At 52.8% G+C, this 26,946-nt stretch overlaps 2 protein-coding genes across 10 annotated transcripts in view; one reads left to right on the top strand and one right to left on the bottom strand.

Annotated features, from left to right (window-relative positions):
• LCOR (ligand dependent nuclear receptor corepressor) overlaps positions 1-19,125 on the top strand; it is a 90,507-nt gene extending 71,382 nt beyond the window's left edge. For 7 of the 8 annotated variants that reach the window (XM_088169224.1, XM_088169223.1, XM_088169228.1 and 4 more), the window contains one exon: positions 8,196-19,125. In XM_088169224.1, coding sequence (XP_088025350.1) covers positions 8,196-12,663 — 4,468 coding nt within the window. In that variant the 3' untranslated portion in view covers positions 12,664-19,125. Of the gene's footprint in view, positions 1-3,116; positions 3,208-8,195 lie in introns of all 8 variants that reach the window. The other variant, XM_088169230.1, reaches the window with a different exon arrangement.
• A 562-nt stretch (positions 19,126-19,687) lies between these two features.
• SLIT1 (slit guidance ligand 1) overlaps positions 19,688-26,946 on the bottom strand; it is a 60,596-nt gene continuing 53,337 nt past the window's right edge. For both annotated transcript variants that reach the window (XM_014885987.2, XM_088169234.1), the window contains exons 26-37: positions 26,337-26,500; positions 25,883-26,007; positions 25,574-25,671; positions 24,803-24,942; positions 24,338-24,431; positions 24,042-24,179; positions 23,421-23,658; positions 23,203-23,333; positions 22,957-23,111; positions 22,596-22,884; positions 22,044-22,255; positions 19,688-21,958 (exon numbers count right to left, since the gene is read on the bottom strand). In XM_014885987.2, the coding sequence (XP_014741473.2) occupies positions 21,714-21,958; positions 22,044-22,255; positions 22,596-22,884; positions 22,957-23,111; positions 23,203-23,333; positions 23,421-23,658; positions 24,042-24,179; positions 24,338-24,431; positions 24,803-24,942; positions 25,574-25,671; positions 25,883-26,007; positions 26,337-26,500 (2,029 nt within the window). In that variant the 3' untranslated portion in view covers positions 19,688-21,713. The remainder of the gene's footprint in view (positions 21,959-22,043; positions 22,256-22,595; positions 22,885-22,956; positions 23,112-23,202; positions 23,334-23,420; positions 23,659-24,041; positions 24,180-24,337; positions 24,432-24,802; positions 24,943-25,573; positions 25,672-25,882; positions 26,008-26,336; positions 26,501-26,946) is intronic.

Below are 26,946 nucleotides of genomic sequence, written 5' to 3'. Positions count from 1 at the left end.
TATGTTTTGGTTTCTTAATACTTATCTGACTATAAAATTAACCTACATCATTTAATGGTAGTTGAATGGCAGCTAAATTAACCCACTTTCAAAATAGAGCTTACCTAGCCCGTCAGCTCTGAGACAGCCTTGTCCCCAGGCATCCAGGGCTGCAATCCACATCTCTGCCTTAACCTATTTCCCAAGCAGCCAGCCAAAGTGGTGCATCAGAAACAGGCTTTGCTGCTCAGCCCAGCAGCAGACAGAGAATACGGACGTGTATCAAACCACTAATTCATATTTCACCAGGCATTCCCGTGCAAGGAAGGATGGCGTTGGCACATGGGGAGTGCCGCCCTTAGGAGTTGTGATGCTGTTTCTATTAACAACGTGGCCTTGATTATCTGAGGCCCAATTATCTGAATCTCCAGGTTATCTGAAATGGGGTCATATTCCCCAACATCTGTTAATTATACCCAGGATACCCTCTTCTCTCTAGATGTCTCCACTGGCCCCTCCCAAACTTTGGCGACCAGGCTGTGCTGAGTGTGGTTAGCTCTAACGAGTGCTCTACCTAGCCCCTGCATTTGGTTTTTCATATCCATGTTGGAAAAAAACCCAACCTGGATAATTGCAGAATTTGAAATCCTTGAAGACTTCTAGAAGTAGGCAGTGGCTGTGCATGGCAATGTGTCTGTTGGAGCTGGGACAGGAAAATCTTAGGGGAGGGTGTCCAATGCATTTGAGTTTTCTTCCATGTTTCAGTGTACATTCAGCTTAGGAGAGGAAGGAGGAATTTCTCACAGCACAGCCTATCCTTCTCACAAGCCTTCATTTACTGCAGATGACTGCATCTTCAGTGGGAGTTTGCTAGTTGTTAAATCTCTGCAGCTACAGTGACTCCAGCTGACCTGTGTGTGCATGTCTGAAGGTTAAGGAGGGAGAGCTTTGTCCCCAGTGTGCTGCAGGACAGACAGGAACTGACAGTGATGGGTTCGGAGCAAGGGAGAGGCCATACACCTGTGTCACCTCAGGTCCAGAGCCAGTATATCTTCCTGGGATGTTAAAGATACTCAGGGCATCCCTCCCTACTCCACAGTCCCTGTGGTTCCTTCTCCCTTCTCTTAACTGGGTGCTGCTTTTTTTAAAACGTGCAAAGTCGTGAAAATCATTGTAGGAACTTTTTTTTTTTGCCCTGCATGCTTTTGTTATCTGTCTTCTGGTGCTGTCTGTTTTTCTATCTATTCTGGTCTTCTGGTGCTATCTATCCTTTTGGAGCACCTAGCTCAGCAAATATTCTGGGTGCTGCCTCAGAAAGAAACAGTCATGGTAATTTTTTTTTTCCCTTAAAGGGAAGATCCCCAATGATCTTGATAATTAGAAAAATTAGCAAGGACAGTTCTGGAAAGGATTTGAAAGTTGGTATGTAGAATAGTATTTCCAACATGATAAATTTCCCTTGGTTTTAAAGCAATAGCTCAGTAGTAAAATTTTTAATTAGTCATTAAATATTATATTAGAAATATCAGTGATGATAAACTACTATAGAATATAGTTGGGTTTTGGGGAAGGTGGGAGTCGAGGAAGTTATGACAGGAATATAAAAAAGCAAAACTTATTTGAGGCTGCTATTGGGTTTTTTTAATGTAAAACCGATTTTGGTTTGTTTGTTTTCTATTTGGTTACAGGTGGGGAGAAGTGATTTTTTAATGTTTAACTAGTTTAAATAAATAAACAAACAAAAGACACTACTCTGAAGGGTTAAAAGTCTGAATCTATAATAGATGTCTGTTATTTGTCCAGTCAGTTGGCTGATTGTACAACCTGGATACGTTGATGAATACATGCAGCTGACAAAAAACCCCAGCCAAACAAAACCCATCTATAACTTGTTTCTTCCTGCTTTTCAGTTGAAATACAAGCTCAGTCCATCCCCATGTGCGTCACCAAGGACGGAGTAAATTCAGGGGCCTTGAGAACCTGGCAGCAATATTTCCATAGTTATTTTGGCTGTGCTTTGCACAACTTCAGCTTTTAATTTAGAGAAGGAGAGTGCTTTTTCTCCTTCCTAGCTGTTATGTGGAGCCGCAGCTCTTTGCATGCTGCTTTTCTATTTTTTTTTCAGTGCAGTGAGAGAGAATTACTGTAGCACCCACAGAGGTGTGAAGGGACTCATTCATCTGTGTGGGGAGTGTGAGGTGCCAGGCATATTTCTGAGGAATTAAATACAGGCATTTAAACTGGTGCATCCAGTGTCAGCCTTTAATTGGGGCTTTGAAAGATAAGTTCCAGAAAATCTTGCTTCAGTGGCTTATACTGTTTGTGCCCATGGGTGATTTGCCCATCCCCTTCAAGGGATCAGCGCATCTGTTCTGCCAGCAGAAGGAAGCACGTCCTGCACCTCTCAAGGCACAAGGGCTGTGCTACAGCCAGGAGTGGAGATGGGTTTGAGCACAGTCAGATGTTCCCACGCCTTTGCTTTTGCATGGCCATTCCAGCAAGCTGAACTGGGACTGGCAGAGAACCCATTTCCCCCTTCTGCTGGGTAAGATCCTTGCGTGCAGCCCTGCAGCACAGGCAAAGCAAGCCTGTTCTTGGGAACCCACAGCACAGCCCCTTCCAAGCGCAGCTTAGCACTCGAGCCTCACTGCGCCCTGGGGCTAGGGTCAGCTCACCTGAGTGCCAGCAGTGAGCAGGTCCTCTTTAAGAGGCTGTTCTTCCTTTGCAACCCCTCAGAAAGGCATTTCCACTCACCCTAAAAAATAAATTAAGTGGTTGAAACCAGCAGGGCTGGAGGTGCCACCCAAGGGCAGCGAGACACAGCGAGACCTTGGGCTCAAAGTGGGCATGGTCAGTGCTTTGAGTTCAGCTGATGGAGGGCATTGCTCACCAGTTAGTCTTTCTTCTTAGTCATCCACATTTCTCAAATCTCTGCTTTTAGTCAGGTTTCCAAGACACCCTTCAGCTTGGTGGGGTACCCAAGTGGTACCTTTGGTTTTGGGTGGTGCAAGGCACCTCTCTGCCGACTGGCACAGTGTCAGCTGTGTGGCAGCGGGAGAGGGAGGGGAAAGGTCATCCCTGTAAAAATACTGAATTGGATTTTATAAGTTTATAGCTATGTTTTGTTTCTTTTACAGAACTATAATCCTGGTGCTTAGAGTGGTCTGAAAGGAACAGAAACACTTAGCCTTGAACTTTTGTTCTGCTGCTGCTTCTTGTGCCTCTGAGGTACAAAACATACCTGTAAACTTATAATCAAACTGATGTTCAAGGGCTAAAAAAAGAAACCCAAAAAGGGTACAGGCTTCATGTTCAATAGTGAGAAACTTGGGGTGGGCAAACCAGAAGATTTCAGTTGGCAATTGACAGGTTTTCGGAGATCGGCTTCCCAGGTAGGTTCGTATTAACCAGCTGATTTCTTTCTCCCTTTCTTTCTTCCCCTCTTGCTCCCTGCCCAAATACACTATAGAACCAGAGGCAGGCTGGGCTGCCCCTGAAACTCTTTTTTCATGGCATTCACAAGCAGAGCAAGCATAGTGTCACCCTGATACAACAGGAAGGAGGAGATATGACAACCCCACCGGTGTGCTGGAGGCACTGCAGGAGCTGGGAAAAGCTCCTCAGACTGTGTAGGGAGAAACACAGATAACTTGGCCCTTCCTCCCCATACTGTAAATCCTCTATCTGTGCAGTCTATAGGTGTTATGGACTGACAAACCTCTGCCTTCCCCCAGCCCCTTCGTCCCCAACCGCGTGGCCTTTGTTGGAAGCCCCAGGTCCCCTCCAGCAAGAGCTGGGGGAGGGTTGACTTTAAACTCCACTAAACAGTGGAGGCACAATGCAAACAAATGTATTGCAGCACGCAGCTATGCAAATAGCTTCAGAGCGCAGCACGTTTTCCCCAGCATTAATTGCTGCACCGCCGGGGTTGCGTAGCAACAGCTCCGCTTGTGCCTCTGACAGCTCCTGCCCCTTGATGCCTCTGACACCTTCTGTGGCAGGCAGCGAAGGGGAAGAGAGCAGGGCTGCCCTGGGAAATCGAGAAGGGCTGGGAGGTAGTGACGGGCTCTGGTGATAAAATTCTCTTGAGATTCTGGGGTTGTCTTCTGCTGACCCAGGGTAATGTGTGCAGTGGGGCTGGAAGGAGGGTGTTGGGGCACAGGAGCAGAGCCTTGTGAAGGCAGCATGTGAGGCTGGTGGGCAGAAAGGCCAGACTTCCATGTCCCAGGCTCTGCAGGAAAGCTCACTGAGAGACAGGTGGTCTGTCTCTCCCATTGCAGTGAATCCTTCTGGGGACCCCATACAGGTTTGTGACTGCACTTACAGCTTGGCTAGAGGCATACAGGGTCCCCAGACAGTCTCGCACTGGTTATGAATCTCCTTTGGCTTGTGAAGCTTTCCAGCCCTTGAAAGAGATAGCTCATTCGTCATGTACACCCAAACCTAGGAAAACCCTGGGCCAAGCCCTGTGGGAAGTGGTGAGTACAGGCACCAAGGAGAAGGCTGTAGGTAGGAAGGGCAGCCCTGGGCTCCCTCGCTGGTCTTTCCAGCCCAACAGCTTCTGTGGGGCTGGCCTATGTCTCCCAAAAAGCAGGACTCTGCCTGCCTACCTCTTCAGAAGCAGGACTGGCTGCCTTCTGAGAATAATTTTTCCTCCTGTTCAAAGCCCTATTCCCAATTCCCAGCCTCTGTGTTTACCAGTCAGTCTTCAGCTCCTACTGTGCTTTTGCCAGGCTGAGGAACTTTTTTGCACCTGGCACCTTTCCCTGGAAAGACACTTCAGCTTTCCAGTCAGCTCACCCCTCCTCTATTCTGATAAGCCACATAAAAAAAATAGTTTCTCTGCAACAGTTTATACTGTCCATAAGCAACTCTGCTTGAAAATGTGGGGCACTGGATGTAACTCTATTCTTACATGTGAGCCAGAAACAAGCTCTTCTCCAAAACTGCTTTAAGTAGGGAGCATGTGGGCAATCCTGTGTCCATCAGCTGCCTCACAAGAGAATGTCCATGGGCTTGTTTTATTAGTGATAGCCAGAAGAGATAGGAATCGTGGGAAATTATGGATAGGTACCAAGGCACACAGATTAGCAGGCCTCAGGGAGCACAGAACTCTGTGCTTGGCAGATCTGGGGATGGAGAGGCACAGGCTACAGCTCAGCACTCTTGGGGGCACAGGGAGAGGAAGGACAGAGTCGGGACCTAGCCACCCTCAGAGCTTGACTGCAAGTGGCAGTGAAAGCTCTGCCCCAGTGTTATCCTTAGACACCCAAAAAACGGCAATGCTGCCTGCTGTACTCAAACAGGGATGGATTGGGGAAGGAGCAGATGAGCTGAAGGTGAAAAGTTGCAGCCTAACCCTAAGCTGAAGTGGTGTGACACCGGAGGACTCTGAATGCAATGTGCCAGGTGAACAGTGTCACTGAGTGTGAGATGGGCCTTCTAAGTAGAAAGGGCATCAAAACTGAATGGATTTATTTCCTTTATCAAGCAGGAAAAATATTTATCTCTGTTTTTTAAATTTATAGCTTGACAAACTCCATATCTGATTGTCTCCTTGGAGTACAATAGGGCAAATAAGGTGACAATGAGCACGAAGGCCTCAGTCACACTTCAGAGGAAGAAACTAGGTGAAAGGCAAGGCAGAAATGCCACTGGAACCTTCAGGATCAGGGAACCAAGGTCCCCTCTGCCATAAAAGAAGTACTTTTCCATCCCACACGCCTGTGCAAAGCAGGCGTGACCTGCAGCTGGCTGTGCTCGGCATGACGGCTGCAAGGCAGTGCCCAGCCAGTTTGGTCCCTTCTCCCAGTCTAGGAGCTTTGTACACAGTCTTACAACCTCCTCCTCACCAGGCATCACCCAGCCTTTCCTTTCTTGCCACCGGCTGGGCAATAACTTTGCCTGTGCCATGGATTCTTCCTTCACAGCCATGAAGTGTAGCACCCGAAGGTGCCCCAGCAAGGAGTGAGATGGCTGTTTTGCCACCATAATCCCTTCCCACAGCTGCCCAGGGAGCATGGCAGTGGGGGGGCCAGAGCAGGGCTCCACCTCTGCTGCTGTCGTTATAAATTCAGTCTTCCCTGGGGAAGATGGCTGCTTCTCTTAAGATCTGGGCTGTGAATAGGTAAGGGGAGTCACCGCCCTCTTTGCGAAGGTGGAAAAAAGATTACGCTGAGCTCTGCCTCTTCGAAAAGCCTCCTGCTCCAAGCCCAGGGGGTTGAAAGGTTTTTTTATCCCCTTTTGTTATTCAGCAGAGCTAGGGGAGGAGCTGGGCCGTGTAAGAGATCCTGGCTGACATAACCCTTCCCATGCAGGGGTCTGGAGAGGGGCCAGGTTTTACCTGAGTATTTTTATTTAAACTAATCCCAGGCGTTCCAAATTGAAAGCTGTCGCAGCACCAGGTAGGACCAGTTCAGACGGTTGCTGGAGGGCGTTTTTCTCACCTGGGTGTAGTAAAGCAGTCTCCAGGTACGTTGTTTATTGCTAACCCCGGGAGTACGTTCTGGAGGTGCTGGGATACATGCGGCAAGCTGAGCTTGCTCAGCCTTTTCAGGTGGTTTTAGGAAAACCCTGCCTAAGAAGCTTTTAAGGAAACTGAGAGGCTGGGATTGAGAGGTAACGTGTAAAACACGTTATTCCTGGGCAAACTGGAAAGGGCTGGGTAGCAGCTGCTCAGGGCAGACTTGGCTGCAGCCTGGCATTTCTGGGCGAAGAGGAGACCTGGTCAGCCCTGAGCCTGGAGTGGCCCCAGGTATCTCTCCCTGCCCACCAGCCCAAGGAATCAGGGCATTGGAGGTGCCTCCCTGGTGTGTGTCAGTTCAAAGAAAGCAGCCAGCATGCATAAGTAAGGAGCAGGTGAGTGCTGCCCAGGGCTGGCTCCAGTGTGCCCGATGCCACTGAGAATGGCTGGCTCTGGCCACTGGCTTTTCCTTCTCCATTTCTCTGCTGATGGCTCCTCCAAACTGGAGCTCTTCCTCCTCATCCACCTGTTGAGCCCTGTGCCTGGCAGCATGGAGAGGGAAAACTCACTCCAGATGAAGCTGCTTTTCTCCACCCTGGCCCTTGACCCAGCTGAGTGAGCGAGGTCGGTGTCTGGTGCTGGTGGGGGGGCAGGCAGAGAAAGGCTGTAGGGGGAGAAAGGACTTTCACTCCTCCAGTACAAGGCCAGGAGGTGCAAAGTGCAAGTGTTTCTGCAAAGCAGCCCTGTGTTACTGGTAAAGATCCTGTGTCAGGCAGTGGGGGTGCCAAGATGTGGGGCCCTTCTCGGCGTGGTCAGGACTGAGTGGGAATCGCCTATACTGCCCTTGGGAGCAGATAGGGTCTCAATAACTGCACCTGGCACGGCACTCCTGATGTGTTCATGCAAACACTGGTAATTATCCCTTAACCTCTCCACCAGTAAGTCCTGATTAATTGCCTCTGCCAAGCAGGTAACTGATAATGGCCTGGGTTTGAGCGCTAGCTAGTGGCAGTGACCCTGTGCTGTAGAAGCCCACCTTTCTCCACAACCACTGTGTACTGGCAGCCCATCAGCTGCAGGAACACTTTATTAAATGACAGCTAATCAAAGGTCATTGCAAATGGCACGACACAGCACAGGGTGCATTGCTGCTTGCATGTCCTGCAGGCTGGGAGCTCACCAAAGTTTCTGTGCTGACTACAGAAGAGGCTCAGATCTGCTTAGTTTGGCCCCAGACTCATTTTCTGCCACTGACGTGTAAGCAGAATTTAAAGGCTTCAAGTAGCTAAAGATTCCTGACATCTGGATGCACAGCTGGGATGCTGCTGTGCTCCCACCCAGCCTGGCAGTGCAGAGTGAGGGAGCAGAGGTGTGCAGCCATCCTAAAATGCTGGGCCTTCTACCCCTGGTACCATGCAGATACTAAGTCTGATTCTTTTTAGGTTTGCTTTGAACATGTGACATGGTGCCTACACACTAGGATGTCCTAAGCAGAAGTGTAATTATGAGTGCTCTGGCAGTAGCAGACAAAGAAAAGTGCAGTCCGTGTCCTGCCAGCAGTGTGCACATGTAAGTGTGCATGCTGGGACTGAAGGGACACCTGCCAGCCCCAGGAAAACAGGATGCTTGATCTCACCTGGAGGTCAGGCAAGTGTTGTGCCTGACTGGCAGAAGAAGGGTTATTCTGGTTTTGCAGCATAAACTGATATTCCCTAGGACATGTTACTGACTGCTTCTCTCTTTGTCTCTCTAGTGAGGATGCAGCAGAGACAATAGCAATAGACTCTAACAATCAGCCGAAGTCTCCACTGGAAAAATTTATGGTCAGACTGTGTACACATCACCAGAAGCAGTTCATTCGTGTGCTAAACGACATATACACTGAAGTACAGCCAGACTCTGACGGCCAGCAGTTGTCTGAATCTGAGAGTATGGAGGCCTCTACTTGTGGCTCTGGTTGTAGCCAGCGAAGCACTGAAAATCAGGATAAGGGTGCTACTTGTACTGAATCAAAGCTCCCTTCTCCATTGGACCCAGGACAGTCAGGGGCCGATGGCCCCCTGCAGCAGCCAGTGGAACTGAAGTCTCTGGACAGAGCAGAGAACTCCAGTCCTGCTTTGAGAAGGGACTTCTGCGAGCTCCCCATCACCAGGCTTCGCTCTGCTAGTCCAAAGGATAGCCCCACCCAAGGATACCTCAGCACGTTGAACTCTTCCTCTTTGAATTTCCATCATGCCGCAAAGAGCCTGGAAGGGCAGCAAGCTGCTGGACATGAACAAGAAGCCAGTATCAGGAAGTGTGAGGATAATAAAGAGCAGCTAGCAGGTAAGACTCTCATGGAAGGTTATATCTCGGTCAAGGTGGCAAATGTGAATGGCAGCGAGGACAGCTTAGACAGCTGTCTGGGGTCCCAAAAGGGCTCTTTCAGGGCTCTCCCAGAGGAGTCCTGGGATCCTGGCTTTGCAGTGACCCCTCCTCGCAGAGCCGACAAAGAGAACACTTTGCAATGCAGCTCACAAGCATCTTTGCACCAGGACTTAAACGCAAAAGAACAAGATGTGAGACCAAAGCAAGAAAACCACCTGCATGCCATGGCCAAGGGCAAGGCAGGCTGCCAGCTGCACCCAGCTGACAAGGGCGTGCTCGACAAGTCCAAAGAGGGCTGGCTGCCCGCTGGCACTGTGCCAGCCGCCCACCGGGGGTCCGGTGGGCACACTCGCGCCAAGGCAGCCTCCCTCAGATCCTCTCGGAAAAGCAAGAAGGCATCAGGGCTGAGGATCAATGACTATGACAACCAGTGCGATGTGGTGTACATCAGCCAGCCCATCACCGAGTGCCATTTCGAGACGCAGCGGCTGGTGTCGTCGCGCAGGACGGCGAGGAAGAGCACCCGCGGCTACTACTTCAATGGGGAGTGCTGCGAGCTCCCGACCGTCCGCACGCTGGTTAAGAGCTCCCGCACGGAGGAGAGGGCGAGCAGCCCGGCTCTGCGAACAGAGACCCTCGTAAGTGCGAAGCCACCCCTGGTGCTCTCGGTGGAGGGCTCTGCAGGGGCAGGACGGGAGGGTGAGAAGAGGGTTTCCCTGAGGCTCCTGGCTAAAGTGGCAGCGACCAGCCGAGAAACGAAGGAGAGAGCTGAGCTGGGTTCCATGCAGCTCCGGGATACCCGAGCACTGCGATCAAGGGAAGATGCCGTGGCCATGCCGTTCTTCTCCCTCTCTGCTCCACCCAGCCCCCAGAAAGAGGACAGCTTGGCCAGCTCACCACCACCTGGCTCCCCTCTTGCTGACGAAGAGGGGATGACAGTAGGAGACTCTGTCACTGGGGAGGCTGGCAGTAGCCTGGGCTCCTCTGGGGATGGCAGTAGCAGCGGGCAGGCTGCTGATATTGCAGCCTTTTCAGTCTCAAAAGCACACGGTGAGGAGGACGGTTGTCCAGGCTCTGACATACAAACTATTCCAGACCTCCCTGCCAGCCCAGAGCCGAAGTCCTCCTCACAGCCCTCTGCTGCTACAGACACAACACCTCTGCCCTGTGATAGTGCCGAGGATCCTGCCCAGCTTCCAGACTCAGAGGATGCTGAGCTCTGTGGGCAGTGTCTGGCAGAGCCCTCCCCATGCTCTCCAGGCTTGCAGGCTCCTGATGAGCCTCCTGCCACCATGGATGGGGATAGCCCCCTGGAGCCCCCTTCCACTTTACAGTGTGGGGATGTGAACAAAAACATTGATGCAAAACCAGAAGCTGAATCATCAGTCATGGTGGGTGACAGCCCTCTTGAGCAAGAGGATGCTGTGCTCATCAGCACACCCCTTCCCAAAATCTTGGAAGTGGAGGAAATGCAGAATAACAGCACAGAAGGTGATAAAGAGCCCACTGAAGGGGAAACGCCACCTGACCCAAACAGCTCAGACTCTGTCTCTTCCAAAGACAGTCTAGACAAGAAGCGAAAGAAAGGCAGGAGAGCACTGGTGGCATCAGACCGGTGTCTCCGAAGCCAACAATCCCAGTCACCTGCTGAGGGCAGTGCTGAGGACTCTGGTTCTTCCAGCTCTGTGCAGCTTCCTTGCCTTCAGATCAAACTCTCCAAAAGCCCTAGTGCTAAGCGGTTCAAGAGAGAAGTGCAGCTGGATGAGGCAGCATCCATGCATTTCCCAAATGACTGCTTCCCCAATGTGCTGCTCAAAACCAGCGAAGGGCCAGGCATTGGCCAGGCTCCAGAAAGTATCACTGAGCAGCAGCCAGCCGAGGAGAATGGTGTCACTACCAGACAAACCTATAAAAGCGTCTTAGCAAAAGAGACTGCTGCAGAGGGAGAAAATTCCTCTAAAGATTACTCCTCTGCTAACAGCAGCCAAAATCAACCGGGTGAGATGCTGGAAATCAGCATCCAGGCTGATTCTGAGAAGAAAAACATTCTCCTCCCTCCAGAGAACAGTATTCCTGCAAATGATGCTGAGCAAGTGGATGTGAAACCAGTCAATGCCAGTGCAAAGGACAAGGAGAGCTCTGACAGTGCCAGGGATCTGGGCAAGCCAGTGAACTATGAGCTGGTGACCAATTTGCCTCCGTGTCCCAGCAGCAGAGGTGGAAGCAAGCATCTTCCAGCAAAAACTGCAAAGCATAAAAAGGTTGCTCTGCAGTTTTATAACTTACGACATGCACCCACACCTGTAGACAGTGCAAAAAAGAACACACCAGGGAAAGACTCTATGCAAGCAATCCCCAAACTGAGGGATGAACACAGTTCAGGGAATGATGACTGCCCAACACTGGAGGACATAGACATGACTGACAGCAAACCAAAGTTCATGGAGTGGTGTGCTGAAGAGGAGAACCAGGAACTCATTGCTGAGTTCAACACTCAATACATTAAAATCCAGAAGGGCTGGATTCAGCTGGAGAAGGAGGTCCAGCCAACCCCCAAGGCAAAGAACAAAGCCGACAAACTGAAAGAGATTTGGAAAAGCAAGAAAAGAACACGGAAAAGCAGAGGCTCCCTAGAAGTACAGAAGCTTTCTCCTGTGCAGATGCTGTTTATGAAGGCCTTTAAGCTGTCTGATATATGCCAGTGGTTTCTGGAGACAACTGAAACCAGGTCTCTAGTGATTGTGAAGAAACTCAACACCCGTCTCCCAGGGGAGATTCCCCCCATGAAAGTCCCCATGCAGAAATATTCTTCTTCTAGTCTCTACCCCAGCTCACTACAAGCTGAACGTTTGAAAAAACATCTCAAGAAGTTCGCTGCCACTACCCCAGCTCGGAATAACCTGAAGAACCAAAAACTTTGGGCCAAAATTCGTGAGAATGCTGGTAAAGCAGAGGCTGAAGAAGCCACCACTCCCAACCAGACGTCTCCCACTGATGCCAGCACCAAGGAGCTGAGTGAAGACAAAACCATCCAGCCTGCCCTGAGCTTGCCCACACAGGCCAGCACCAGGATCCTGCGCAAGTACTCCAACCTTCGGGGCAAGCTGCGAGCCCAGCAGCGTGTGGTGAAGGCAGAGAAGCAGAGTGATGGCCCAGGGGAGCAGCTGTCCCTGGAGAGCAAGCAGAGCCGGAAGAGTGTGTGCATCAACCCCCTGATGTCTCCAAAGCTGGCCTTGCAGATCAAAGCAGCTGCCTTTCCTGCTAAATCTCCCTCAGTGGATGGAACAGGGAAGGGGCGGAAGGGGAAGAACAGGTCCCAAGAGGACTCCTTGCCCAAAGTTGACCTCCAGCTCAGCAAGAAGAAGAAGATGCTGAAGGAGAGCGGGAGCACCCAGGAGCGATCCAGCTCCTCCACCAAGGACAAGCTGCCTGCCAAGAAGGCTAGTAAAATAAAGCATGCAGAGGTCAGCACAAAATCTCCTGCCACCCGAAAGCAGACTGCCATGGAGAGGAGCAATAAACTGGCCAGAAAAATGTCTTTGAAAGAGAAGAGAGTCCCAAAAAAGCAGCTGGAGAAGATGCGGCTCCCCATGCGGAAGGGCAAGGAGAACACGAGCCGAAGGGCCGTGCTGCCTCCCAGTCATGAGGAGCTGTCCAAGTCCCCAAAGCAGAAGCCCCTGGGGGAGTCCTCCACGCGGTCACAGAAGATGGCCAACAAGAAGCACAGCAGTGGGAAGACCCTGACAAGGTCCATGAAGAAGATGCAGGAGAATAGTGTGTCTCAGGGCAAGAGGAAGCTGAGGGCAAAAGTGGACTGTTCTCACAGCAAACGCTCACGACTGGACCCGAAATAGCAGAGAACCGGTAGCCATGTACAAAACTGATGTATAGTAGTAACCCTTTACCATGCATTAACTAAAGCTGCTTTTATAAGCTGTAGCAAGCCTTTAAAAATCCGCAGTTAAAGGATAACGCCCATAATTTTAGGCATCAGCAGATGTGTCTTGGACAGAGATGAGGTTGGTCTGTCTGGCTCTGCTGTTCAGAAGGAAGTTTCTGCAGTTTGAACGTTCCTTGGGTTCTTTTAAACTTGGAACCAGGCAGTTTTTGTTAAAAGTACAGTGCCTTATTTATCACTTTAAAAATAAAAAAAAAGCTCGTCTGTGTGATTTGGAGGCTTGCGTTTTATACTTGAGGCACAAGCACTTGTACTGTAGCAGAAAGAAAACCACCTTCGTGCACATGAAGTAGCTTTTGTCAGCCTTTGGGTGCACACAAACATTTCCCTTTCTTTCAGAGTCCTCCTGTCTGTCTTCTTAGTGGCATTTAAAGCAAAACCAAATCCATTTCGCATCACTAAGGGAGAGAAAGTCGAGTCTGTCCTTTGTCAATTCGCTGGTAGCAGCTGCTGGTGTCCCAGACTGTTATCTGCATGAGAATGTGAAGTAGCTACTGGTGTGTGTACTGCTGATGGCTGCCTGCTCCTCACTGCACAGCCCGTGGGTGAGAAGTGCCCGTTCTGGCTGAGGAGATGCCGTGGGGGCACCAGGTACCAGGCTGCCACACCCGCTGCTGCCGGCTGGGCGTGCTGGGCTGTATCTGTCTTTTTTCTTGCTGGCTTCAGGGATGAACCAGTCTTGCCATGCTCTGCTTTTGGACAGACTTCCTTCTCCTATTTCCCTGTCCTTGTGGTGATTTCTGTGGTCTCTGAGGGCAAAGCTTTCTGCAGCGTTTCACTGAAGGTTGAATCTCTCCCTTTTTAAGGGCTTGAGTTCCTAATGTTGGTGCTCTGCAGGAAGGGAACTCTGGCCCTCACCTTGTGTTTAGTGCACGTCTTGCCTAGTGCTCTCCTAAGCCAGGATTTGCAGTTGAAATAAGGTTGGCTTGCATTAATTTTTTACCATAATTTGCATTTCACCCTTTTACTAGCAAGGTGCAGGAGGTTTGTCCTTGCTTGTGTCACAGAACAGGATTATAGTGGCTGTCTTCTCTTAGAAAAACCTGTTAGAAGTGCATAGAGTGTGTTGTTGTGCTGGTTCTGCTGGGCAGAGGTGACCAGCAGCTGGGGAGGGCTATGGTCTGTGCTAGGGAAAGGCCCCAGCTCAGCCACTGCATCCCCATGGCTTCACTTTCACATTGCTTCAGAGCCCATTTGCAGGAATCCCAATGCCAGCCTCTTTCCACACATAAAGCAGCAGTGTCTGTCAGGGCACTGTGTGGGCCCTGAGGCTGCCAGACCTTTGACAGCTGCCTTTCTGGTCCTTGCTCAATTGCTTGTCCCTGATAAGAGCAAGGCTCTGGTGCAGCCCATGAATTCAAGAGATGCTGGCCCTGGGAGCAGAGGCTGCAAAGGGATTGACTACAAAGGGAATTACTTTTCATGGTTGGCATTGAACCCCAGATCTCAAAGCCTGGGGGCTGGAGGTGAAAGGCAGATAATTGTGTTAAAATCTTTCATTGTACCCCTTTAGTACAAACGCCTTTAGGCGTTTGATTTGCACACCCTTCACAGAGCACCTCTGGCTCTTTTGCAGGTACTCCCTTTCCCAAGCATTGACATGCACAATGCTGGGACACATATTTCTCTTGCTGTGAAATGGCTGATTAAAAAAAAAAAAATCCTTTGCCTTTTCTTCCAATGTGCTAGAATAAGTTAACTCTCTGAACAGCAAGGAAGTGATTATATCTAGCCTGTCAGTCCCTGTACAGGTTAATATGAAGTTATCTATTACTTTAATTTTTACTGCATGCATTAAATATGTCAAACATTCCATCAGAAAAGATTTAAAAGCGTTTCAAGAGAGGTGTAAGGCAGGAGGGCACTGATGGCAGTTAAGTGACTGATCTGTATCTCTTTTGCAGGGTGTCTTTCCCTCTTGCTTCTCCATCTCTAATTATGATCCTTCTCTAGCCTCCAGCTAGGGCCCAGCCACATAGGCCCAGATTTCCTCTCCTTCCTCTGGGCCAGGTGTGTGTGTGAGCACGCCTCTTACCTTTGCTCCTCGTGCCATTCCCCTGCAGCAAATCCCCTCTCCCCATCCTTCACCATCACTCCTGAAGCACCTGCACTGCTCACCATGCACTAGGTGCTCCTTGAGTCTTTCCCTCTCTTCTATAATTTTTTGCTGCTGGTAAATGGTAAATGCAGGCTGTCCTGCTCCCCGTTTTCTGTGCTTCTGGGAGCAGGAATCCCATTAGAATAGAACCCTATACAAAGCAAGTGGAAAGAGTCTTTCTATTTGGGGTGCTGCTGCTCCAGTGTCCTGGATGCCTTCCTGCACCCTTGGGGCTTCACTGGCTCTGATTAGCTTGAGCATGGCAAGGTTGGGGGACAGCAGGTGTAATTGGTGCTGGAGTGGAGCAGCTTCTGGGCATCTGTCCCACTTTGGTGTGCACTGCTTGGCTTAGGCAGGGGTGGGATCAGAACACTGAGCTTCCCAGCAGTGTCACTGACAGGCTGTGGTGACGTGTGCTGCTGCTGAGGCACAGCCCCTGCTTTAGAGCAGGCTGTTACCAATAAATGTGGCTCTTATGTCATGCAAGGGATGCACAGGGAGCTGCAGATGAGCTTAATGAATGGAAGAAAATAAGCAACATGGTTTAGTATCTTATTCCACATGGACATGGAATGTGTTTCCGTGTGCTACAGACACAGAGTTGCCCACTGGCACTGCCACAGTGCCATCCTCAGATCCACAGCCTCATTGCGCTCCTCTTCCCCTGGGCTACCCTACAGCTCCCTGCTCTACTTCTTCGGCTCTGGATTTCAAGTACTACAAACCACAAAGCAGATCTCTTTCTGTTACCTTGGCTTTTCTTGCTGGCTACTTTCTCATCCTATTGAACTAATCTCCATCATGCACCCTGGTCCATGATCTAGGAGCAGCATCCTTTTAGCTCTGCACCCCCACAGATCTGCACCCACCCTCACTGTCCCTCTGCCGCCAGCCTCCCTCTCTCATTTGCATGATTATGATTACCTTTTTCTCTCTCTTGTTGTCATCATCAGCTCTGGGTTTTCACACTTCACGTTCAGGATCCGTCCATCTTAATTAACCACTGGGAGGAGCTGCGTTTGCCAAGCTCAGAGTCAGAACTTACGTTGGTGCTGTAGCAAGAGCAGTTTGAGCCCGGGGTGGCTTCTCCTACCTGTAGCTGTTAGGATCTTGTTTAGCAAGGCCAGGCCTGGAATGGGTTTCTCTGTTGACAGGGTGTGTGATGTGTACCCAAGGCGTGCACATATTTATATTCATCACTTACTCATCCCTGGCAAGGTCCTGTTTGCTGGTGTTCACTCTATGCAGTGGGGTTTCTGTAGTCACCTGCCAGCATGTCAGGGAGACAGATTCGCAGCAAACTTTCTCTGAAGAGCCGACCAGTCGGAGCTGATGCTTCTAATAAACTTTCTGCTGCATTGCTGATCAAGGTCCTTGAGTTGTGTGAGCAGGGTGAAATTGTTCCTGCTGCTCTCTGCACCCCTGTCCCTTTGGTGCTGGGGCTGCCATGCAGGGCTGGACTGAGCGGGCTGGCTGGGTGCCCACACCACTTTTTACTGGTGTGCAGATAAGCAAGGCTGCAGCCCAGCCCGTGTTCCAGCTGCTCTTGTGGCACCTCTGGAAATGCTGATGTTTCCAAAAGCTCTGCCAGCTCCTAGTAACCTTCCAAGAAATGGGCATGCAATCAGATGTACTGGTGCCCTGTTTTTAAGACTTGCTGATGGACACTTTTCCTCTCCAGCCCATAAACTTTCAGCCTGACATTCCCAGTTGAAGATGACTGAGAAAGCTGTGATTCCACGGGTACAGGTAGTGCCTGGGGCAGCATGGAGGTGAGAGTGGCCATCCGGATTGGGCTCTCACCTTTCCACCATCAGCAGTCATGCTGGAGGAAGAGGGCTGAGCCCCAGCCAAGGTGTACTTGGGTCTGCATCCTTGGGCTGTATGCTTGGACAGCCCAGGAGCAAGATGGGATAGGCTCCTCCTTGACAGGGAATGCCACTGGAGCTTTTCTTGTAGCAGTAGGTTTTTTAAGCAAACCACAAGGTTATGATGTCCCCATGTCGCGTGTGTTCCCCCCGTGTGTCGTAGCATCCATTTGGCCCATCCTTTAGCTTGGTGGTTGTGAAATGAATCCATCTGTTCTAAGATGTTCTCAGGAGTTCTTGTTTGTATTAAGCTCACCCCTAGGCTTAGCAGAAATCACAGTCCCCATCCTCCCTGCTCCCCTCCCCGCAGACAAGCCCTCTCTCTCACGAGCACTTCCACCTTCTCCCCAAAGGGCAGCAGAGGGCAGCTGGCGGTTTTGATTCAGGGCACGTTGGCAGCTTTGGGCAGCCGAAGGAGCTGGGATGCAGCCGGCCAGCATTTGTGACATGGGTCTGGAGGCCAGGCGGTCCCACGGGCTGTATTGCTAGCCAATGTTTTCTAAGTCTGTTTGTAAGAGTACCTAATTTTAAAATGAAATGTGAATATATATTATGTGTAGGTGCCATGTAAGATAGTGTTGTGCTAGGCAGCAGGATGCTAACCTACTTTTTAAGCTTTTGGGGGGCAGGAAAAAGCATTTTTCTCACTTCATGCTCACGGATCTAATATTGTAAATAGGTTTTTAAAATATTTATTTCATGGGCTTTCCACAGGTTCTCGTTCTGACTGGTGTGTCGGTTGGTGGGGCTGTATTGCCCAGCGTGCCGCAACCAAAGGGCTGGCGATTGTGTGGGGGGATGGGATGGGGCAGGGTGGGGTGGGTGGGTGCTGGTGGTGGTGTTCAGTTTGGTTTTACGTCACGTCAAAGCTGAAGCATTAACTCTCTTCATCTCGTTTTGATGATGTCAGACCTGGTCGATGGCCACGGTCCCCAGGGAGGCCGTGAGTTCCCATGGCCAGCCAGGATGGCTGTTCCCCAGGACAGGGGGCACTGCAAGCAATAAGATTTGTAGTAATAATGTCTGCTTTGATGGCAGGGGCTCTCGGGGCTCAGGGCCAGGTGGGAATAACCCTGCTCCCAGCAGGGGCTCAGTCCAGCATGACATGGGGGGGGGGTCTCTTGACCTGGAGGTACTCAAGGAAGTGTCCCCAGGGATGCAGGAAGTGGGGGATGCTGTCACCCCCAAGCAACCCCCCAAGACCACCGGGGTAGGGTAGGTGATTGCTGGTAGCAAACTCCCACTAATGAATTACTGCCTTTGTGGGTACGGGTGACCCAAGGGAGCACACCGCTGTCGCTGCTAGTCCTAGGGCTGGCTCCAGAAGGTCATTTGCTAATAATTCTGCAGTTTTAATTCTCCTTCTAGGAGGTTTGAGGTAATTTGGTAATTTTTGCTTAAGTGGGTTTAGATTTTTTTTTTCTTTGTTAATCCCTTTTTGCCTGGAAGTGTGGCTGGCTCTGACCTTCCAGTCCAACTGTCTGTGTGGGGCAGTGTCAGCAGGATCTGCTTTTATGATGATAGGTCTCTAACTCTGGAGGATGGAGTGAGGGGTGCTGCTGGGTCCCAGCCCTGCAGGACCCCTCACCAGTCCCATGCTTCCTTCACCCTTGGAACAGGTGTGTAAAAAAAGAAAAACAAAAAAAAAAAAGAAAAAAGGAAACAATTTTTTTCTTAAGATGTAAAACATTTAAATATTATCTCCACCCTGATGGCAAATGTTTTTCCTTCATCTGTGTCTGCTTCCCTGGGAGAGTTTTGTTTCTCTGTTTGTTTCTATATGAATTTTTGACACTGAGCTGAAATTCCTCCTGTCCGGTACTGTATATTTGAACCCAAGCAATGTGAACTGTACAGACCAGCAGTGGGAAGAGGGAGCCGGTGACTGCACCTGGGAGAGCCGTGGCTTGGGACGGCATTCCCAGTTGGTGTAGGGAGTGGGAAGTTCTGCGCCACAAGGTGGGAAAATGAACTGTCTGCTGTGAATTCTCGGTTGGAAATGTGGAGAGGAGTTTCCATTAGATAATGTTTACATACCTCACCTGACAAACCTTTGAAAGTGTATATATAAAAAAAATAAAATAAAATTATATTAAGTTGCTTTAAATCAATATGTATAGCTATAAGAGCTGGGTCATTTGAACTTTGAACATGTATCGATTCTCTAAATGTTGACATTTTGTGAACTCTGTGCTCCTGTCTTTTATTTCATCCTAGCCTATGGAAAAAGTTGTGTTCTTGTTCCAGGTAAAAGATCCCTGACTCAGATCTGAACTCCTCAAGGATTCCCACCACCTTGTTTTCTTTTCTTCCTCACTGTCAATATTCACCCTATGAGCTTTCTAAAGGTCCGTATTTTATTGCAGCTTATTAAACGTTTCTTTGATATCAATGTTTGTTTGGTGTGATAAGTAGGGAAGCAAGGTGAGTGAGTGCACGAGGTAGGGTGCAGCAGGCTGGCATCCTCCAAGTGTCAACCCCCTCCCTATGGAGGGGGAATATAAATGCCTGTGGGGGGTTTCAGTGCTCCCACACCAGTGCCTGAGCTGTGGCACACTTGTGTTTGTTGCACCAACAGTGCAACCTCTTGGTGGTGCTGGGGACTGCTGCCCAGGCCCCCTCTACCCTTTCCCAGAGAGCTACAAGTGCCTGGTTTCCCCTGGAGCCATTCCTTCCCCACAGCAGGCACTGGCCCTTCAGCGTCCCACATGCAAGACCCTGGCAGTGATGGCTGCTTTTGCAAGGCATTGCATGGATAAGCCTGGCTGCTTGTCCCAGCACCATGGGGGCAACACGTTGGCCAAAAGCAGTGGCCAGGGCTGCTCCAGGAGCAGGAAATCATCCCCCAAGGCACGACCAGCTCTTTCCATCCTGTGCCACCTCCTTACACACTCTGCAGCTCCCAAGCACCAGCTTCTCCCTTCTCCCCACCAGGAAAGAAGAGGCCAAGCCTCTGAATGAATAAATGTCATGTTCACATGGAAGACAACATAGACAATACCAAACATCTCCTAAAACAATACAGCCTCTGCCAGCGGAAGGATGCCCAGTGCCTCCCTCGCCAGCCTAGTACAAACCAGCGTCTTCAATAGTGACACACACAAACCCCACGGGCCAAACAAAGCCACCGTCATTTTCCTGCCCAGTAGCATCTGTAAACAAAAAGAAAACATCATTTGTTGACCCCAAACATATAAAAATACTATAACAAAATGAAATACAAATATATATTAGAATCTGTAAGTATTCTGTATAAAGAGATACTTTAGCGGTTAGCGTACAGCAAGAACAGAAACACAACACAACCAAGCCCCGGGTGGGCCACAGGCAAAATGAGACACATCCCAGCTCCTCTGTGTGGCAGAGGAGCTCTCATGGAGAGGGCATTTGTGGCAGAAGCACATCCCCGGGGTGGTGGAGATGCCCTGGATGCCAGTGGTGAGCAGGGATGGTGATACTGGGTGTATCCAGTGGAGGTGCCTGGAGCTCAGCCACAGCTGGCAGTGCCGACCTGAAGCCAAAGTGCTGGAGTGGTGTGATGGAGAGATCCAGGACTGCAGCTCTGGGATGAGTCTGTCCACCAGGGTGATGTGGTGCTTCACTGTCCAGCCATGTGCAGTGTCCCAGGTTGGGCCCCCACTATCCTTGGCCCCCACAGTCGTAGAGGTGATGCTGCTGTGGATGTTGGGTGCATGCAGTACCCCAGCAGGAGCTCCCCATGTGCCCCTGCTCCCACACCAGCCCAGCACATGCCCTGGCACTGTGAGCTTTGGAGAGATGCTGGGTATGGGCACTTGAGTCCCAGAGTTGGTGGGTCCTGCCCTAGCAGTGGTGTTGGCTCCAGACATGCAGGTTTGGACATCTTCAGCCTCTTCAACTTGGCATGCTCAAGACTGAGGCCACAGTGATGGCATGGCAAACGTGCATCCCAGCTGTCCCAGCAGCCTCTTGCTCCTGCTGGTTGGGTCAGTGGGACATGGGTCACTTTCACCCCACTGCAGGCCTGCTTCCCTAGGACAGAGCCTGGAATAAAGGGATTCCTGTGCTGCCCTCACACAGCTCCCACCTCTGAGCAGAACTGCCTGGCTGAGCCAGGGGTATTTGGGGCCCTCTCCACATGAATGGCACAGTGCTGGCCCCATGGCACAGGGCAGGTTGCCACTGGAACCCTCAGGGACATCTGTGCATTGCTGCCTGTCCCCCATTCAGTGTGCCTTGCACTGCCCTGGTCCTGCTCCACCAGTGTGTCCCTGATGTGACCACAGTGGGCTGGACCCATGTGTGCCCATGCACAAACTGGGGGTGGCACCAGAGGGTCAGGCTGAGGCCACGGAGCTGGGGACATTATCTGGGGTACTTTGGGCTCCAGCACCCTGCAGGGAGAGACACCAGGGCTGCTGGAGGAGAGGATGGGAAACCAGGTCTGGGCTCACCAGGACTGCAGGACACTGGTTACACTATGCAGCCCACTCTAAGCCATGGCTTGCCAGAGATCACAAGGTTCTGCCATGATAGCCTCCCTCCTCCTGTCCCAGGTGTTGGAAGAGCCCTCAGATCGCTGGGCTGATGCAAGGGACAGGGATGCCAGGGAGGAGACTCACCCAGGATGCAGGCACTGCCCTCCATGGCTGTGTGGCTTCACTGGCAGGGAGGCAGAGTGCCACAGGGAGAGGACAGGGCAGCTGGGCAGGGTGCCCACTCCATATGCACATATCTGTGTAGCTGCAGTTCTTAAAAAAAATCCCTATCTACACATTTGCTTTGTTTGTGGGGTTTTTTCTTTTTTTTTTTCCTTTTTTTTTTTTTTCTGTTTCCTTCCCAACCTTCTAGATGCACCAGCTCTACCCTCTGCCGGGCTCCTCAGATGCAGCTGCAGTTCGGAACACCCAGAGAGCAGCACCAGGCCCGCAGTGCAAAGTGAGGTCCTTGGCTCGGGGGGGTCTCCCCGCCAGCCCCCGGCTCTGCAGGGCCGGTGGCTGCTCACAGGCACTGGCTGCAGCCACACTTGCTGGGCTTCTCCACCTCCTCCACGAAGGTGGCACCGTTGCTGCACTCGAAGGCGTATTTCCTGCGCCGGAGCCGCAGCCCAGTGCAGCAGCTGGCGTCAGGGCCACCGCAGGTCCCCCGGCACTCCACCCAGGCCACCGGCCGCGTCGTCTGGCAGATAGCATAGCCTCGCTGCACCTGGTGATAGTCCCGCACTGGCTCCCCGCGGCACTCGGGCTCTGTGCGACAGTGAGACAGCAATGGTCAGCCCGGTGGCGTGGCATGGGGCTGCCTTCCCTGCACACCCAGCTCCTCAGCTCCTACCTTGGTCACAGAGTGCTCCGGTGTAGCCATCGTGGCATTCGCAGGTGGGCTCGCCACCTGGGGTGAGGTGGCAGTGGCCATGGACACAGGGTTGGTGGCGGCAGGGGTCGGGTGGTTCGGCAGGCTGGTTGCAGAGTGCGCCCTGGTAGCCCTCATGGCACTGGCAGCTGTAGGAGAGGGCGTCGAGGGGCAGGCACAGCCCATGCACACACCTGTGGGCACACGGTGCTGTCAGGAGCTGCTGGCACTGCACCAGCACGCACAGCCCACCAGCGCTGAGCACGGCATGGCTCAGAACCAGCACAGTGCTGCACTGCGACTGGCACAGCACAGGTCTGGCTCTGGCATGGCACCAGCAGAATAGCCTGGCACAACTCAGTGCTAGTGGCATGGCAGGGCAGCGTCATGACACAGCACCACTGTGATGGCACGGGACTGGCACGACAGCACCAGGAACCAGCCACAGGGCAGGGTGGGCAGCCAGTGGGAGAGGCAGGTAGGGCAGCCAGTGGGAGAAGCAGGTAGGGCAGCCAGTGGGGCAAGGGCACTCACTTGTGTCCCTGGCAGGGACCGCCGCGGGGCTGGTCGCAGTGGGGCCCATCCCAGCCAGGCTCGCAGTGGCAGACAGGGCCCTGGGCACCAGAGGGCTGGCAGATGCCGTGCAGACAGTAGAGCTTGCGGCAGGGCTCGCAGCCTGGCACCACCCCTGGCGTCATCCGTGTCTTGGTGAAGTCCTGCAGCTCATTGTTGATGTAGAGGTTGCGGATGCATCCGTGGAAGCTGGTGCCATTGAGGAGCTGCCAGAGGCGGAAGGCAGCCGAGTTGACATCCACAGGCATTCCTGGGGAGAGCAGGACCATCAGCGCACCCCTGATGTCCCCCCATGCCCTCCGTCATCCAGTCCCTGTCCTACCTCCCACGTAGAGGGGAGCCTCGCTATTCAGCGTGTAGTGCTTGCCCGAGTTGTCCATGGTCATGGGGCTGCCACCATCGATGGACAGGTTCACCATCTGGTCGAAGGTCACCAGCTCCACGGTGTGGAACTGCCCGTCGTTGATGGTCTCAGCACTGGCAGGGATGGCTGGGTCACTGGGGACGCCCCCAGGCTGAAGCAATGGGGGTGGAGGTCTCCAGTGAGTGGGGAAGGGGTGCCAGGTACCTGTAGATGGCCGAGCTGGGGTAGGTGCCGGGGTCATAACTGACCCTCACATGGCCCTGGTACAGCTCCACAGCCATGTGGTCGCTGTCACCATTGTACAGCAGGATGCCATTACCTTCAGCCGTGGAGACCTGCCAGAGAGAGAGGTGGGAGCCCACATCCCTGGGGCAGACCTCCAGTGCCATCCCTCAATGTCCCCTCGCCCCCCCAGCCCTCACCTGAAGCGTGATATTGGCTCGGGGCCAGTCTTGCAGGTCAGTGAACTGCAGGTACGTGTCACGGTCCACAAAGTTGACGCTCAGCAGCTTCTCACATTTGGGGCCGCCGAAGCCAGGCAGGCACTGGCACAGGGCACGGCCACCCCTCTCCACACATGGGGCCCCGTTCTGGCATTCAGCTAGCTCACACAGGCCAGGCTGGCCAGCAGTGTGGGGCGGCATCTCGCAGAGCTGGCCACTGTGGGGCCAAGGGTGCTGCTGGGCTGGGGGCTGGGAAAGAGCCCTACACCCTGCCCAGTGCCCCACAGGGCTGACAGCATGCCCCTGATTTGGGATCTCTGGGGAGGCTCTCCCACACACTGGCATCAGAGGGATGTCTGGATGCTGAGCTGTGCCCTGGAGTCCCTCCCCAGTGATGTTGGCTCCCCGCAGCCTCCACTCCCAGAGACACACAGTCCCAGCCTCCCTCCTCCCTCTCACACTAAGGATGGATGGATGGATGGATGGATGGATGGATGGATGGATGGATGGATGGACGGACGGACTTGGTAGCCAGGACTTGTCCCTTCTGCACATAGCCATCCCCACTACCCCAGGTGTCCCATGTGTTCCTGGTGGTACCTGTAGCCCTCGGTGCAGAGGCAGGAGTAGCCATTCACCTCATCCAGGCAGCGGGCGTTGTTCTGGCACCGATGGTCCTGGCAGTCATCGAAGTCCTCGCTGCAGTTGCTCCCCACATAGCCGGGTGCACACTCACACCTGGGGCAGGCAGGGGGCTCGAGGCTGCCCCTTCCTTCCCCCTTGCACCAGTGGGTGCCTGTTCCTCCCCTCGTAACACCTCTCTCCATGCCCCCTCACTGCAGTCCCCAAAAAGCAAATCTACCACCCCAAAAAAGTTTGGAGAGAAGGGGGCTCACCTGGGCCCCTGGCTGGTGGAAATGCAGGTGGAGTCATGCTGGCAGGGGTTGAGCTCGTCTGAGCAGAAATTGGGTGGCTGCTCACAGAATTCCCCTGCAAGGCAGAAGAGAGGGTGCAGCTCCAGGACCAGAGGAGCAGCCCCAGTCCCCATGGGGCAGAGGGGACCCCTGGGGGACTCAGCTCAAGACAGAGAGCTGCCAAGCCCACAGCTTTCACCCCACAGACACAAGGTTCTGCTCCCATGAAGGCAGCTCCTGCCTGAGCCAGGCACTGAGGGCACCCCAGGGTGGGGGGTTCAGCTGGGTGTGCCCAAACTCAAGACAGCTGAGCCTAGATGCCATGGCAATGGGCATTGAGACAGCAGGCAGAGGAGCAATTTAGCCCTCATGGGTGGGTAGAAGCACTGGGCACATTCCTATACAGGTCTTTGCCATTTGGAGATGGCTAGCCCCCATTCCAGGTACCTGTGTAGTGGGCAGGACAAAGGCAGGTATAGTTGGTGGCAGTGGGCACACAGGAGCCCCCATTCTCACAGCTGTGCTCCTTGCAGGGGTCGCTGGTGATGTGGCAGCTTGGGCCCTTGAAGCCCACTGGGCACAGGCACCTGCAGTGGGGCCAGGGCAGTGTCAAGGAGGAAAACGAAACAGAACATTTTGGGGTGACTCCCCCAAAATGACCAGCAGAGGACCTTGGCAAAGACTGGGTTTGGTGTCCTCCTGTCAAGCTGGGCACAGTGGTGGGTGGCAGCACAGCCTGCCTGAGGATGCTGTGTTGCCACAACAACAGGCTGAGGCCTCTCAGCACAGGGAGGGGCTGCACAGCCTATCTCCTCACCCCCAGCCTGCCAATTATTTTCGGCTCCTGACTGCAGCCTGATTCCCAGAATGGCCTAAAGCATTCAGGGCAGTGAGGGTTGTGTGAGATAAGGCAGCCCCGCAGGGAGCAGCAGTGACTCCAGGACCACAGCAACCAGTCCCAGTCCCCCTGCCTCCTGTGGTGATGGTCCCTCCTCTCCCCCACTGACCTCAACCTAGGAGGCTTTTGGGCTGGGGGCAAGGAGAAGTGGAGTCAGACAACCTGAGCTGGAGCTCCCATGCAAATACAATATCCCACCTATATGCCCAAGGGAGCCTGCAGGAGGCAAAGGAAGTTTCGGAACTTCTCTCCATGGGATGCCAGGGTCCCATGCTACTGCCCAAACACCCACCTTTCATAGGTTCCTGTTCAGCACTTACCTGAACCCAGCTCCTTCCCCCTCCTGAGGCTGGCAGGTCCCTCCATTGGCACAGGGGTTGGAGGAGCAGCCACTGAGTGCCACCTCGCAGTTCCTGCCCTGGGGAAGGATGGAAAGGTGGGAGCGAGGAGGGTGCCACTGCACCTGCCCAGCTCTCCCCATGCCACTCAGCAGGATGCTGTGGCACACAGGGAGGACAGATGATCCCACAGGCAGCAACCCCCAGGGGTATGGCAGAGACCCTGCTCTGCTCCCTTGCCCTCTGCAGGGACATGTCCCCACACACTGGGGACCCCTGGGACTAGGGTACCTTGTAGCCACTGGGACAGGCGCAGCGGTAGGAGCCAAGGGGGTCATTGTGGCAGGTGCCCTGGTTCTGACAGGGGCTGGAGAGGCAGGGGTTGCACTTGGCCTGGACACTTAGTGCAGGTGGGCCTGTGGGATGGGAGGCACGAAGATGACTGTCAGTGCAAGGAGTGATAGGGACGTGTCCTTTTGTGGGAACCGATGTGGGGGCACAGCCTCTCGTGTTGCTGAGAGCAGAGCCTGTCCAAGGGGCTTTGCACCAGGCAATGGGACAGCCACGGGTTTGTTCAGTCACCAGGGAAGTGCCACCAGTTAGATAAGAGGATGGAAGCAACCTGGTCTCCCTCCTCCACAAGGCAGCTGAAGAGACATACTCCTGGAGCCACCCAGACTCACAAAGCATTGCTCTGCTGGGTGCCCAGAGGAGGCTGTGGATGGCCAGCATGGGCACCTCTCACCTTGGCACTCAAATTTCTTGGCAGGAGTGGTGAGCAGCAGCTTTCCTTCCATGTCGGGGGGCCCAGCACAGCGGGCAATGCCTGGCTCCTTGTAGCCTGTCTTGACCCAGCTGGAGAGCCAGCGCAGGTTGCAGCTGCAGTACAGGGGGTTGGCCCCGATGGCTCTGCATGAGGAGAGGGGCAAAATTGCATCTGCTGCCACACAGAGGCAACTGGGCACAACTCTGTCATCACTTGACCGGGATGCCACATGATGGGCAAACCAGTGCTCTTCCATTTCTGGACCCACCAGAGGTGCTGCCACCCACAATGGGAGGACTGGGACACACAGCCTCACAATGCTGTCCAGTTAGACCACCCTGCTGCCGGACCCACAGACCATGCAGTGCTCTATGCTCTGCCCTGGGGCTCTCCTCCTCTGCCCACACAGAAATCCTTGGCAGTCCCTCTCCAGTACACAGGCAAAGCTGCCTGGGGCCAGCAAACTGGGCAAAGTACGTCAAGGCCATGCAGAAACAACAGGACCTGCATGGGAGCTGCAGGGCCAGCCTGGGCTCTGCTGCACAAGCCTGCAGGACAGAGACACAGGAGTGGGCTGCTGGGAATGGCA

The sequence above is a fragment of the Sturnus vulgaris genome, chromosome 8 (genome assembly GCF_052056855.1).
Source record: "Sturnus vulgaris isolate bStuVul1 chromosome 8, bStuVul1.hap1, whole genome shotgun sequence".
Taxonomy (NCBI): domain Eukaryota; kingdom Metazoa; phylum Chordata; class Aves; order Passeriformes; family Sturnidae; genus Sturnus; species Sturnus vulgaris.
The sequence above is the reverse complement of the archived record's forward strand: the minus strand, read 5'-3'. Positions and strand labels throughout refer to the sequence as shown.